General features: G+C 40.7%; 1 protein-coding gene across 4 annotated transcripts in view; it reads left to right on the forward strand.

Annotated features, from left to right (window-relative positions):
* Positions 1 to 16,005, forward strand: part of LOC122559777 (anoctamin-4) — a 196,160-nt gene that overhangs the window by 137,544 nt on the left and 42,611 nt on the right. For all 4 annotated transcript variants that reach the window (XM_043709787.1, XM_043709786.1, XM_043709785.1 and 1 more), the window contains 4 exons: positions 1,972 to 2,103; positions 11,322 to 11,428; positions 13,671 to 13,726; positions 14,469 to 14,590. In XM_043709787.1, the coding sequence (XP_043565722.1) occupies positions 1,972 to 2,103; positions 11,322 to 11,428; positions 13,671 to 13,726; positions 14,469 to 14,590 (417 nt within the window). The remainder of the gene's footprint in view (positions 1 to 1,971; positions 2,104 to 11,321; positions 11,429 to 13,670; positions 13,727 to 14,468; positions 14,591 to 16,005) is intronic.

Genomic DNA, 16,005 nt, shown 5'->3' on the forward strand with positions numbered 1-16,005 from the left:
CCTCCCCCCACCTTGTCTCAGTCAAATCCCTCGAACTCAGCACCGCCTTCCTAACCTGCAATCTTCTTCCTGACCTCTCCGCCCTCACCTTGACCTCCTTCCACCTATCACATTTCTGACGCCCCTCCCCCAAGTCCATCCTCCCTACCTTTTTATCTTGGCCTGCTGGACACACTTTCCTCATTCCTGAAGAAGGGCTTATGCCCGAAACATCGATTCTCCTGTTCCTTGGATGCTGCCTGACCTGCTGTGCTTTTCCAGCAACACATTTTCAGCAGTATTTTATTGATGTCAAACATACAACTTTCCCCTGCCACCGCAGGAACTGTAAAACCTGTGCCCACACCTCCTCCCTCACCTTCATCCAAGGCCCTAAAGGAGCCTTCCACATCCATGAAAGTTTTACCTGCACATCCACTCCTATCATTTATTGTATCCGTTGCTCCCGATGCGGTCTCCTCTGGATTGGGGAGACTGGGCGCCTCCTAGCAGAGCGCTTTAGGGAACATCTCCGAGACACCCGCACCAATCCACCAAACCGCCCCGTGGCCCAACATTTCAACTCCCCCTCCCACTCTGCCGAGGACATGGAGGTCCTGGGCCTCCTTCACCGCCGCTCCCTCACCACCAGACGCCTGGAGGAAGAACGCCTCATCTTCCGCCTCGGAACACTTCAACCCCAGGGCATCATTGTGGACTTCAACAGCTTCCTCGTTTCCCCTTCCCCCACCTCATCCTAGTTTCAAACTTCCAGCTCAGCACTGTCCCTTTGACTTGTCCGGACTTGTCCTACCTGTCTATCTCCTTTTCCACCTATCCACTCCACCCTCTCCTCCCTGACCTATCACCTTAATCTCCTCCCCCACTCACCCATTCTACTCTCTCCCCACCCCCACCCTCCCCGAGCTTATCTCTCCACGCTTCAGGCTCTCTGCCTTTATTCCTGATGAAGGGCTTTTGCCCGCTGCTCGTTGGATGCTGCCTGAATTGCTGTGTTCTTCCAGCACCACTGATCCAGAATCTGGTTTCCAGCATCTGCAGTTATTGTTTTTACCATACTGTGAAAATAACTTTGTGTGGGCAGCAAGTCTAACAGTGAATCATGTTACCTTTTAAATTTTTAATTTGATCACCACTAAGACAGTGGATTTGGTCTGAGAATGTGAAGCATGAAAGGTAAACCTTATGTTTGTACAGTCACTTATCTTTGCAGTCTTAAAACTGATAAAAGCCAGTGAATTGTAGTCATTGTTTCAGCATGGGAAATGTGGCTGCCAATTTGCTCACAGTAAGCTCCCATAAATGTGATGAGATCGCCTGTGTTGGGCATATTGGTGTGATCATTTGACTCATCCAGCTAACAAGCAACCTCCAACATTAATTTCAATCAGTCTAAGGTGGCCATATGATCTGATGGTGTTAATTTAGCAAGTCCACAGGTGCCATTGACTTTTTGTTTTTAAAAAGTGGTTTTGGGGTGCTGAAGGTGTTAATTCTTTTTTGGCAAGGGAAGTGGTACAGCACCATCAAAACCTCAGGAAGGTACTGTATAACTCAGGTATTAGTGTTACTTAATGCCAGAAGTCAGTGGATCGTTGGGTACTTTTTAATGTTGCAATGACATTGACATGTCATTACAAGCTGCAAGCTTCCAGGAAATCTGAACTAATATCATGTTATTGTACAGTCTGTTATTCAGCTGCTAAGTTGTATTTTGGGCAAAAAGATTTTTATTCCTCCTTTTAAAGCCACAGTGTGTAATTGTGCCTGACTTGGGTCAGCTAGAGATGAATTGCTCTGCAAATACTCAGCTCTGTTCCAGTTCAGACTGACACCTTTTTTGCTTTTTTTTAATTTGAAGCACAAATTTGCATTTGCACCAACTGACTCAATTTCTATTTGTATCTAATTCCCTTGAGGCTTAAGCAGTCAGACTAGACCATGTATAACTGTCGTGTGTTTGTCTAACAGGATGGAGAAAAGGTTGAGCAGGTTCAGAGGATGGTTACCAAGGAAACCGATGAAGTTGGACAAGGATACGTTACCAGATCTGGAGGACACAGACTGCTACACAGCTCCTTTCAGTCAGCAGAGGATTCATCAGTAAGTATTACCCTCCTGCATCATAGCTCAAAGCATCACAGACAGCAGATGGAACGTTCTTGCGTTCAGTTCTTCAACTACTATGGGGGCAATTTTCCAAGTAGTGATAACATCCATGATTGTGAAGATCATAGCAAAATGGCTGCTTAATACCTCCGGCCATCCCTCTGCCACCAAGAGTAAAATTTTCTTTTTGATAATCAGCCCCATTCTCAAGTCTTTTTTGACTTGTATCAGTGTCTTGGATGCAGTAACACAACAGTTTCCAGGTTTGATCATTCACATTTCATTGGACTATAGAGGGACTTTGGAAATGCAGGATTATCAGGGAAAATAGTAACAGCACTTCAGAGGGAGTTCCAGATTCGTTCAGGATTCTTAACCATGTTATTTTGGACCTTCTTTATGAATGGTGTAATATTGTTTAAGGGTGTTGACTCAATGCTGTAATCCAAACATCTCAACTGGTATTACCTTCAGCACAAGAGATCCAATATGTCAGCAGGAGGTCTGTCATTTCTCTGGTGCAGGAGCAATTTTTACCTTTTTAACATAGCAAAACCTTTAACATTCAGACTTGAGTTGTGTGGCAAATGGTGCTCGTGCGGTACAAATGTTAACTAGTAACCCTCTCTAACAAGATTCAAACCACCTCCTTTTGACATGCAATAGCATTGCCATCACTGAATCCCTCACCATCAACTTAAATGAGCCACTATATAAATACTTTTGAGGACCAGGCTGGAAATTTTGTGACCTCTTCACCCCTATCATCTCCAAGTCAGGTTTGTGAGGGTACTTGTGTGAATGCAGCTCCAACAACACAAGCTCAACACCATCCAAGACAAAGCAACCCATTTGATTGGTACCACATCCAACACTGTTAACATTCACTCTGTTCACTGATGCTTAGTAGCAGTGAGTACTGTCTAAGAGATGCACAACAAAAACTAACCGAGGCTCTTTCCAAATCCAAGACAACTAACTGAAATGATGTGGGAATGTCAAGATCTGCAAGTTCCTCTCCAAGCCACTCCTTATCCTAACCTGGAACTGTATCACTGTTCCTTCATTGTTGCTGGGACAAAAATGTTGGAACTGTCTCCTTTTAACAGCGTGTTCAAGAGTGTGCTCACTACAATGATTCAAGAAGGCAGCTCACTACATGTTCTCAGGCAATTGGAGATGGGCAACAAATGGCGTATTGCTGATGAGATGCTAATCCCCAAGAAACTTTAAAAATAAAAAAAATAGCTAAGTGAGGATGAATGAGTTGTGAAGATTTTTGATAGTATGTTTTTGAAAAACACAATGGCTTCCATCTTTAATTAATGAGCATCTCCACATTGATCTGTAATAGGGGATTTTGGAGCAGGTGTACACATATTGAATATATCCTTGTCTTGTGAACTACCATTAGAATCTCAGAACTGTTATGGTGCAGAAGGAGGCCATTTGGCCCATCATGTCTCCATTGGTTCTATTACCTAGTGCCCATCTCCTGCCTCTTCTCCATATCAATGCACACCATTTCTATCCAATCGAACTACATTTTCCTTAATCATTTTGTTTTCCCACCAGGAAACACTTTCAAACTCTGTAACCAGTGGTTAGAATGAAATGTTTGTTTAAATTTTAGCCTGTGACTGGGAGATTGAACAATGGGAGTTAAATGAAACCACTACAGATGAAGCCGCTAGAATTGCTGGTGTAGAGGATGATGTGCACACACCCAAATCATCAGTAGTCATGGAAAAGCACTTAGTCTTGTGTTTGTGGACTTGGGCGCCAGTATGGGTCACTCATCTGGCAGGTTCCTTATGTACAGTGTTCCACAGAAACTTCTGCTTCAGCCTTCCACCCGTACCTTTTCATCTTGGAAACGCCAGTTGCAAGGTCATCTATACATAAGAAATAGGAACAGAAGTAGCTCATGTGGCTCACCTTGAACCTGCTTCACCATTGAATATGATCATGGCAGCTCATTAGCCTCAATACCATGTTCCTGCTGCTTTTCCACATTCCCTGATGTTTCTGTTTCTCAGCCTTTTGAATATATTTAATGATGATGGCTTCATAACACTCCTGGGATAGGAAATTTCAAAAGTTCCCAATCCATTTGAAGAAAACAGCTTCTCATCTCCGTTGTAAACAATTGATCCCTTATCCTCCAGTTAGGGCTAGGATTAAGACTGGTTTCCCCCATCTTTTTAGATTCTTCAGCCAGAGGAAGCAATTTCTCAGCATCTACCCTGCCCAGACCTTTCTGAATCCATTGTTGTAACGCAATTTGCTGCTGCTTATGCTTAACTTCAGAAAATCTCTGGAGTGACTTTATGGATGGACACTGTGTGTTAAAAAGCTGAAATTTCCTAATTGACAAGATGATGGGATAGGAAAGTACAGGAATATGAGGGGGGAATTGAGGACTAACATATATTTAAATGGCTAACAACAGTGAGAGTTCTAATGCATTGTTTTGCCCAAAACCTCACCAAATATGGAAGTCACAGACACTAGGAGCAGTTGTAGGCTTTTCAGCCCTTTGTGACTGCTCTGTCATTCAAAAATGATTGTGACTAAATATATCTCAAAGCCATATTCCATCTTGCTCTCCATACACCTTGTTGCCACTAATACCTTTAAAATTTAATACCTCAACCCTGATTGGGAGGGGGGGGGGAGGTGTGTTTCCTCATCTCAGTCCTAAATAGCCTAAAGACCTTGATACTGACCCCTGGTTCTAGACTCCCCTACAAGAGGCAACATTCTCCTTGCAAGTCTGTCCAACCCTGTTTAAAATTTTGTAAGTTTTGATCAGATACCCGCTCATCCTCACTGTAGTACATACAGCTCCAGCTGAACCTATATTAAGCAATATGATAGTCCTGTCAGCCCCAGTATTAGCCTAGTAAATCTCTGCTGCACTTCCACCATGGCAAGTATATTCCCTATTAAGTAGGGAAAGCAAAACTGCACATACCACTCCAGGTGTGGTCTCACCAAAGGCTCTTTTTAACTGCAGTATGATATCCTTGCTTCAGAACCCAGCCTCTTGTGATGAAGGCAAATACAGAGAAACCTCTATTATCCAAACGTTGGATTATCTGGCAAGATCGCAAGGTCCCGATGCTCACTTAAACTGTTGTCTGGCATTTCATTATCCGGAATTTGATTAACTGAACAAAGTACTCCCTGCCTATGTCCTTCGGATAATCGAAGTTCCTGTGTATACCATTTCCCTTCCTAACTGCTTACTGTGCCTGTTTGTCTGCTTTCATTGACTGGTGTGCAAGGATGCCCAGATCCCTTTGTCCATGCACATTTCCCAATATATTAATGTTTCAATAATACTCTTCCTTTTTGTTTCACACCAATGAGTATAGTTATGTGATTATCCATGTCATACTGAATCTGTCATGTGTTGCGCACACACTCAACTTGTCTAAATATCCCTGCAGTCTCCTTGTATTTTCCTACCGATTTTTTAATCCCATCAGGTTTTGTTGGTAAATTGAGAATGCTGCATTTAGTTCTAATCTAGTGAATACTTGAGGTCTAAGCACAGATCCCTGTGGCATGCTAATAGTCACTGCCTCCACCTGGAAAAAGACACATTTTATTTCCACACTGTTTTCAGTCTTGAACCAATTCTCGATGATGCCAGTCTGCTCTCCTCAATCCAAGTGCTTTTAATGTGTCTCTAGTTTCTTACATGGAACCTTTTATTAAAAGGTAGGAGAAAGTGAGGACAGCAGATGCTGGAGATCAGTGTCGAGTGTGTGGTGCTGGAAAAGCGCAGCAGGTCAGGCAGCGTCCAAGGAGCAGGAGAATCAATGTTTTGGGCATAAGCTTGATGAAGGGCTTATGCCCAAAATGTCAATCTTCCTGCTCCTCTGATACTGCCTGATCTGTTGTGCTTTTCCAGCACCAACTCTTGACACCTTTATCAAAAACTACCTCCTGAATCCAAATGCGCTAGTTCTCCCTTACTTATTCTCCTAGTGATATCCTCAACACCTGAGCAGATTAACCTTTCCATATGCATGATATTTATATAGATGTTAATTACACTTTAAAATTGAACAGCATAATGTGGCCATAATAGAAACCTAACTTAGCCAGTGAGAATCTGATATGTAGGAATACTATAAAATGTTTGAATCTTAAATTGATCTGGACATGAAAAGAAAACAATGAATTGTTTTCCTAAGTTTACAGAAAACTTAATTGAGTAATTTACAGTACTATTTGACCAACTTTTTAGTGAACTATTTGATGCATCAAGATATGTTCTCAAACATCATTATTGAGACAGTGGCGCGTTGCGTTGTGCTTGACTATGTTGGACTAAAGGGAGATCTGCAATAGGAAAGATGTTGTGAAATTGAAAGGATGCATAAAAGATTTAAAAGTATGTTGGGTGATTGGAGATATAAGGAGAGGCTGAATAGGCTGGGGCTATTTCCCCTGAAGCATTGGAGGCTGAGGGGTGATCTTTTTTTAAGAGGTTTATAAAACCACGCGGGGCATAGATAGGGTAAATAGCCAAATTCTTTTCCCCAGGGTAAGGGAGTCCAGAACTAGAGGGGCATAGGTTTCGGATGAGGGGGAAGATTTAAAAGGGACCTAAGGAGCAACCTTTTCACGCAGATTGTGGTACGTGTATAGAATGAACTGTCAGATGAGGTGGTGGAAACTGGTACAATTACAACATTTAAAAGGCATCTGGATGGGTATATAAACAGGAAGGATTTAGAGGGATATGGGCCAAAAGCTGGCAAAATGGGACGAGATTGATTTAAGATATCTGGTCAGCATGAAGAAGTTGGACTGAAAGATTGATTTCCATGCTGTACACCTGTCTCTAATTGTGTTTGGATAGTAATTGGTATAGAGATGGGAATAAATACTGGACCAGCCCATATCACATGTGTGAAGAAAACAAAACTTGTGCCTTTTTTCATTCATTCACATGATGTGCGTGGTATTGACCAGGCCAGCAAATATTACTTTTTATCACCTTTTGAGAAGGGGATGGTGAGCAGCCTTCTCAAGTGCTACAGTTCATGGGTTGTTCATAATAACCACTGTGCTGTTGGTCAGTGTTCTTGGATTTTGACCCAGTGACCCAGGAGGGAAGAATCCCACAGTGCTTTGGGGTTAGTAAAGTACTTTTACAGTGCAATAGTTGAAACATAGGAAGCACAGCAAGCTCCTACGAATGGCAACATGATAATGACCAGCTAATTTCTTTGTCACCTTGAATTGTTTGGCACACCTAGGGAGAACTCCTCTACATCATGTCTGAGAGAAGCTGAGGGGTCTTTACTGTGTGAATAGGTAGGGCTTCAGTTTCACCGGAACAAAATACTGCAAATGCCAGAAATCTCAGATAACAAATAGGAAACTTGGAAATGCTCAGCAGGCTTGGCAGCTTCTGTGGAGAGTGAAATTTTAACCTTTCACCTCTGACCTTTCATCTGGACTCTGTCACTCAATTGAACGTCTTATGGAAAAGATTGCGACTGTGATAGAACAATTCTGTCTCAAATCATGCTTGGTCCATACTTTAGCACTCATGCCTCTAGACATGAGCCCAGAATTTTCTGACTCTGATGCAAGAGCATTACCCACTCAGCCATGGCTGGTGCTTGCACTAGAAAGCTCTGAAAGTTGTCATGAAGTGTAACTGTAAAATTCTTGTTCAGTTGTGTAACCTCACCCCTCTGTGTCTCCACAGCCTATGCCACCCTTGAATGTCAGCATTCCTCCATCTCCCTCTGGCCTCTTGGCACATGTCCGATTTTTAATAATTGCTCTGCAATTTAATGCCAGGATAGTATCTGCTCTCTGATTCACTTGGAAAGATTTATAGCTCAGCCTGTGCATTATTTGATCAATATCAGTGAATGCCTGATTAGCAGTGAGACTTCCTGAACCAGCAAATATACTTTGCAATGGAAAACCTCCCAGTTTATCTCTGCAGTTAATCAATGCAAAATTAATGTGGTTGTTCTTCCTCCATGCTGCTTTGCAAAGTGCAAATCACTGGAAAAGAGCACAAACTAATTCAGCATGTACAATTCAAAAGGGATTAATTTATATTGTAATATTCCCTTGTTCATTTCAATTGTCCAGGAGCTAGAGTGAAGGAAAGTTTCTCTGAACTTTACTGTGATAATGCACACTGACCGCGGAGAAGGAACTGAGCTCATTTGACTCAATGTGGCTGGAAAGGTGGTGGTTTCTGTTATCAGCTATTATCCATTCCAGCAAAGTACGAAATATACAACCCTTCCTTCTAGTACCGCTGGCCAAACTTTTTTGTATCATTTCATGGCTTTGATTTGAGTGTGTCAGTAGTAATTAGTCTTGGACATATGGGATCATTATGCATGGAACAAGATCATTTGGTCCATCATATCTGATATTCCCACTTTTTTAATCCCACTCATTTGCTCTCTTCTCAAAGCAGTCCAAACATTTCATGTTTCAATTATGTCTAGTCTCCATTTGAAAGTTGGTATCAAATCTGCTTTTGTATGCCTGAACAGTGCTTTGAGATAACAACAGCAAGTCTTGTGATTTGAGGTTCAGTGAGGCAGATGCAAATATCTTGCTCAAAATGCAGTTTGAAATCTTAGATTAGGTACTTTCTTGAATGAACTAGATTTCTTGGCTGTTAATTATTGAGAGTCTGTGTTGATCTAACTCCATTCTCCACATCTGTTGAGATTTGCTGATGTACAATCTCTATTGGCCAATGGATAGGGTTTCTTTCGGTTCAACTTGACCATGCTGACCAAGTATCCCAAATTAAACTAGTCCCACTTACCTACATTTGACCCATATCCCTCATAAACATTTCCTATTCATGTACCGGTTCAAATGTCTTTTTAAATGTTGTAACTGTGCCTGCATTACCACTACTTCTGGCAGTTTATTCCACATATGAACCACCTTATCGGTAGAAACAGTTGCCCCTCTGGTCCTTTTTTTAATCTTTGCTCCCTCACCTTGAAGTTATGCCATCTAATTTTTTGAATTCTCCTCCTACCCTAAGTAAAAGATATTTGCTCATCACCTTATATATGCCCCTCATGACCTTATAAACCCAAATAAGGTCACTCTTCAACCTCCTATGCTCCAGTGTGAAGAAAAATCCCAGCCTATACGGCAGCTCCTTATAACTCAAACTGTCCGTTCCCAGCACTATCCTGGTAAATACTTTTTCTGGACCATTTCCAATTTAATAATATCCTACTTATAGCAGGGCGACCAGGACTGTACACAACCCCAGAACCAGCCTCACCAACATCCTGTATCATATCAACGTGTCCGAACTCCAATACTTAGTCGTCTGAGCAACGAAGGCAAGTGTGCTAAAAGCAGCCTTAACCACCCTATCTACCTGTGATGCAACTTTCAATGAATTATATACTTGAACCCCTTGGGCTCTACTTGACCTGACCATAAATTGTATTAGTCCTGCCCTTGTTCGTTTTACCAAATAGTTTGACCTGTGTCGATCACATCCTGAATTACCTATAATTGGAGTCAATTTTTAGCAGTATTTTGCACTTTACTGAAAGTGAATATTCCCATTAAAACAGATCCTGGTTAATCACAAACTGCAGGTGTGCATACCTTCATTATTCCACTGATCAGTGTTTGGGGAATTGCCAAGGGAATTGGATTTTTAGGAACCTGTTAATTGCCTGATGAATGTGGCGCAACTGTCACAAACTGACTCACATTTATAACGTAATGTGGTTGTAGTTAGCAAGATCTTATTAATGTCTTTCACAAAATTGCCAGTTCTAAATTCCTACAGTGTTTAATGTGAATGGAGGCAGTGTTCTCTAACTTGTGTGGAGAGGACCTTCTTTACATCAGTTCTAAACTCTTCTCTCATTTTTGTACCATTCCACCCTAATAGTTTGTCTTGAAACATTTATGGGGATCAGTATTTGAATCTCCAAATTTGGTCAACTTGCTTCGTCCAATCCAGATCATTTTACTGTACACTGAGTCTGTTTTATGCATCATAACAATTTGTGATTGAGAAACCGTGCTTCTAGAAATCCAGGAATCTCAACAGTCCAGCATCTACCTCTTGATCATAACCTGCTCCTTTCAATGATTTTGTTAGCTGCAGTTTTACTTTGGATGTCCATACCTTAAACATGTGCAGTATTCTTGATTTGACATCTTATTGTATCATAGAATATTCTACAGCCCCCTCAATGATTTGAGAGACTCAGGATAACAGGGTGTGCTCCTCCTGAAATTATGTTGACCATTACTAATGAGTTCAGTTTGATCTAGAAAGTGAATTGCATCCCTTTGGCTAGCATGATTATTTTGCTAGCCGTTGATGCGACTCAAAGGTCTTTAGGCTGATCGACTATCTGAATACTGGAAGTGCTGCAGACCGCAACTTAAAATACATGGCTGGAAATGCTCAGTGGATCAGACTAACTCTGTTCCTCAGTCCACAGAGACTATGTTCCATGCTGCTGAACTCCAGTCTGAGCTCTGCAGCCTTCGCCGCTTTCTCCTCTTGTCTGTGTTTATTTTAATTTCTAATCCAGTTGGAACATGCCTGTGTTCATTGGCAACATCATGTAGAGTGCCTGCACTTAAAGACTCTATCCCTCCAACTCACTTACCATGACCGGGTACAAAGCATCACTTACTGAGCTGCTGGAGTTCTTTTTAACCCAGCATGGAATATTTAATGTGCACAGTTTGGTTACAAAATCTTTTGTGGTGGCTGATATACTAATGGTGTCATATTTATTGTTGATCCCAAATCGCTTTTTGAGGGGATGGTGGTAAGCTGCCTTCCTGAACCACTTCAGTCCACATGGTGAAGACGATGCCACAGTCCTGTCCAGGGGCTTGATCCCGGGAATATAATCATTATTTGTTCATGGTCACAAGTTCCAACTGGTGGAACTTGGACAAGGAGTTTGTATTTGGATATGTTCTAATGAATTTGTTGTCTTCTGGGGAATAACATCAGGAAATAACAAGTTTGGGTTTTATCTTTATTTCTTGGAAGATTAGGGTTGGTCTTAGTATGTTGAATTGCTTCTTCCAGGCTTCCTTAGAGCAAAACAAAATCCAACTCCACGAGAACGATATTCTTTATCTTTGCCCACGTATGCATTGAAAGTGGTGACTGCAAAATCCCTTCCATATAATTTCAGCTTCATTATAAACAACAAAGACACGTTCTTCAACAATGCAACGCGAAGCAGAATTCTACACCACATTTTACAAAGGGTCAAATATGAAGAGGGCAAGAACAAGATAGGTGAGTCTTGTGGCTTTATTCTGAGGAAATGTGAGTGAATCTTGGTTACACATTGCCAATAGTAAAGCAGTTAAATCTGTGTGGATGGTGCAAATGCAGCAGAATACTTCAATATGAATTGTATTTTAAATATTTGCCTTTGGCAATTCCTCCCTGTCAAATTGTTAATTTTTATAATGGGATGTTTGAGTAAGGTCTAGTGTCCCCACTGATGAAAGTGTAATTACAATGTGACCTATTGGTATAGGAGAGCTTCCATTTATAAATGGGAATGTAAGGCATTTGTGTAATCAAAGTACAGTATAAACATCTTTTGACTTTAAAGAACTGAGTGCAGTCTGTTACCCCAATCTAACTAACATCACCACCAAGCCTATCATAATCCACAAATTAAGTTTCCCCTTTGATTTTGAAAGTGTAGAACCACGTGATAAACTGGTAATTATTTTATTGATCATCAGTAGATGCATGTTAACACACACCAAAAACATGCTTTGGGGTAGTTTAATTGTGGATTTTAGTCATTAAAAGGGATTTTCTATCCAATGCCAGCTGGGCTTCTTTGCTCATCAGATATGTTGTTGGTGCTTTAACCCATCTGTTCCCAATAATATTGGCCCAGATTACTTGATCTACAAATAATCAAGATTTCTTGATAATTCATCAATACTTTGTTTCAACTGAGCATTTTTTTAGTTGAATAAAGATGAGTTTATGTCCAATGCTATCTCAGTTTGTCAAAAAGCTCTCAATTGTTCTTTACTCTTGAGTGCAAGAATGCTGTCACCATGACAATCTCTAAATCTTGACAACACCATTAAATTATTTCATGGAGTGAATATAAGAGGGAAGACCGGGTCTCATGGTTTTCAATTGCAGCTTTTAGTATTCAGCACTGCTTCAATCTCTGATTTTCTGATTATCCAGTGAACTGAAATGGATGGTCGTTGGTATCCTCCCAATGTATTGCGTAGGAGAATAATCACTCGCAGCAGCGAAACAACATTCAAGGAGCTGGTGTATCTGCATTTCAGTCTACTACAATTTCAGGGAAACGGCACAGATTTGATAACAAACATTAGTGAATCAGTGATTGCTAGGGTTTTATACAGTTAATTAAAAGTTTCAATTTTCTTCAGTTCATCCATTGTTTTCAGCTAATTACACAAATTATTGTACAACATCCACATTGAGCCAAAGAAGATTGTTGTGAAATAAGAAACATTTTATGTTTTAGAAAGTAGTGTGGGAGTATCATGAGCTGAAACAATGAATGAAGTGATTTTAAAATTTTTCAGTTAACTGGACAGCAGATTGCCAATAACTGAATTGCTCGTGTTTCATGAGGTTTATCTGTAACACGTTCGCTGTGGCATCTTCAACTGATGGTGTTTTTTAAAAGAAAAAAAAACCCATAAATACAGTTTGGAGAAATTCATTGGCCCAATGATCTTGCTGATGTAATGAGTGCTGTTAACAATTGGCACTCTTGTGTCTTGGAATATTAAAGATGTCCAGCAACATGCATCCCAGCATTATTTATGAAGCAGTCACTCATAATTTTAAGTAATGTTGAATCTTCAAGACTTTGAAGCCTACTTTCTGTCCATTTACAGCCCTGGCATTTTTTTTAATGTTTACTTCTATGTGTACAATAAGCTTGAACGCCAAGAAAATCCACTGACTGTTCTAAGCTAAGTGGAAAAAATCACATGTTTGAGTCTCCTGCAGTCCTACATGTTTTTTCCTTTCTACAAGTGGAATATGAAATCCTTCTGACACAGTGAAGTCCTTCTATTGGTTAATGAATCTTTTAATTCATTTCAAAATCTGCTTCATCCACATCACATGTATCACTGGCTCAAGCATATGTCACTTTTTAAAATTACAAATCTCCTTTAGTGATCAGTGAAAGGTGGTTGATTCTTAACTCCAATAGTCAAACACTCCTGATGTTTGAATCCTACTCATTTCACTTTATGGTTTTAGTGAGCCTCATCGGGTTGTAACCAAATCAAAACACACAGTACCCATATGACTGATCTTAAGCACCCCATTTAATCTAGGACTTGGCTGACTTGTAGAAGGTTCATTGAAATGGGAAATCAACAAGCAGGAGGTGAGAGATGGTGATTTTTTTTAATATATTAAACAGAGATGTAAGTAATTTTGACGAGTGGTAAGTAGATTATTTTAATTTATTTCATTTTAGCAGTTTTAATATTCTTTTTTTTTTAAACAGGACTTAATCGTTTACTTGGAAATAGCACCTATGAGGCAGCATTCCCACTTCATGAGGTAAATAAGGTATCTTGCATTGTAAAGTTAAAATAGCTTGTAGGTACATGCTCTTGAGTCCAGAACCCTCGAGAGTTAGGCTAGGCTTGTTTTAAAAAAAAAAAATCAATGTTCATTCAGTCGGAATGGCTTAATCCAGTGAATAGGGAACATCAGAAAATCACGGCATATCATTGCCAAGTGCTTTCAGCTAATAGCAGTGTTGCTGCTGAAATTGATTCACTTCTTATACGTTGGTGTTTATGGTTGTTTCTTGCATCTTCCACCTCTACCTCCCTACATCAGGGTTGTTGTAATGAGATTTACATATTCAGTGAATAGCAATGAGCTTATTGAACACTTAAGGACCGTAGAAGAGGACATCTTACCCAAAACCTTACAGACTCACCTTCCATTCAATGTGATTTGATAGCACTAGCTGGTTTTGCACATATTTCATAGTCATTCCCAGAATAAAGACACAATTCCCTTTACAAGTGGAACCTGCTTAAACTCAATTTTTTAAAATAATTTTTTTATGATGCCAGTTTACGGGTAGCTGGGTGAGAGGGAGTGTACTTAATTGCACTAATCCTACACTTTTGAGGTGCCAAATTAAATGAAAAATTTGTTTTAATCATTTTATTCGTCAGCCATATTGTCTAAAGAAAAATGCTGCATTTATGATCTGGAATAGCCAATTAATTGCTCAACCCAGTTTAGACAAAAGGTTTGAAGGATTTTCTCTTTGTGCATTCTGCAGGGAAGCCACAGAAGCAAAAATTCCATTAAGACTCATGGAGCCGTGAACCACCGTCACCTGCTGTTTGAATGCTGGGCCTGGTGGGGTGTGTGGTATAAGTATCAGCCACTTGACCTAGTCAGGTAACCTCTTAAGGTCCTTCTGCAACATTTGGTCAAGCAGTCATTGTTATTGAGCCATCTAATTTGGCTCCCTCTCTGTATATCTTGGCACAAAAGATGGCCACTTTGGCCATTGTACTTGTTTCAACTCCTTTGGGGGAAAATGCACTGACATTTGAGCCCACTAAAGCTGGGGTCATTATCAAAAGTTAAAGTTTTAATCCAAGTCCCCAAATGACCTGTCTGACAGATTCTCATTAGCAGAAAACACCGACCAGGTTTCTGTACTTGATGTGAACTACCATTTATTACAAATAAAATCATTCTAAACACCTTTTTTAAAAATATCAACATAACTTGCTGACAGATGCATCCAGACCCAGACACAGCTGTAATGAGTGGAGGAGAACATATTGGGGGGGCACTATTCAATACAAGGCTCAATGAAAGGTCATTCCTGAAGAATGGCTTATGCCTGAAACGTCGATTCTCCTGCTCCTTGGATGCTGCCTGACCTACTGCGCTTTTTCAACAACACATTTTTCAGTTCTGATCTCCAGCATCTGCAGTCCTCACTTTCTCCTCCTCAATGAAAGGTCTGTTTTGGCTTCTTTGAAGCCAAGTCCTTTTGAGTTTTTTTTTGCTGAAGATATAGGAGGGGGTGAGTTAATGCATTAATTTTTCAATTTCTCAGTCAATTTGAGGCAACAATTAATACAAATGGTGGGAGAGAATAGCTAGCTATCTTTCAGGATTTGGTTACTTCACTGCAGACAGAGAAAGAAATGTCTCTTGTAGTGTGGAGAACACCCATGTGTATTGTTCATGTGTCCAGGAACCAGTTGGGGAGTTTAGTTATACAGATGATCCTGGGTTCCATGACTCTTCCTAATTGGTTTTTCAATCAGCAGTCTGTCTCTGGGTGAAGCATGCTCTGTGTCCACATTCCATAAGACCATAAGACATAGGAGTGGAAGTAAGGCCATTCGGCCCATCGAGTCCACTCTACCATTCAATCATGGCTGATGGGCATTTCAACTCCACTTACCTGCATTCTCCCCGTAGCCCTTAATTCCTTGTGACATCAAGAATTTATCAATTTCTGCCTTGAAGACATTTAGCGTCCCAGCCTCCACTGCACTCTGTGGCAATGAATTCCACAGGCCCACCACTCTCCGGCTGAAGAAATGTCTCCGCATTTCTGTCCTGAATTTACCCCCTCTAATTCTAAGGCTATGTCCACTGGTCCTAGTCTCCTCGCCTAACGGAAACAATTTCCTAGCGTCCACCCTCTCCAAGCCATGTATTATCTTGTAAGTTTCTATTAGATCTCCCCTTAATCGTCTAAACTCCAATGAATACAATCCCAGGATCCTCAGCCAGTGGGGACCAAAACTGGACACAGTACTCCAAATGGAGCCTAACCAGAGCTTTAT

This window comes from Chiloscyllium plagiosum, chromosome 19, assembly GCF_004010195.1.
Source record: "Chiloscyllium plagiosum isolate BGI_BamShark_2017 chromosome 19, ASM401019v2, whole genome shotgun sequence".
In the NCBI taxonomy this organism is placed as follows: Eukaryota; Metazoa; Chordata; class Chondrichthyes; order Orectolobiformes; family Hemiscylliidae; genus Chiloscyllium; species Chiloscyllium plagiosum.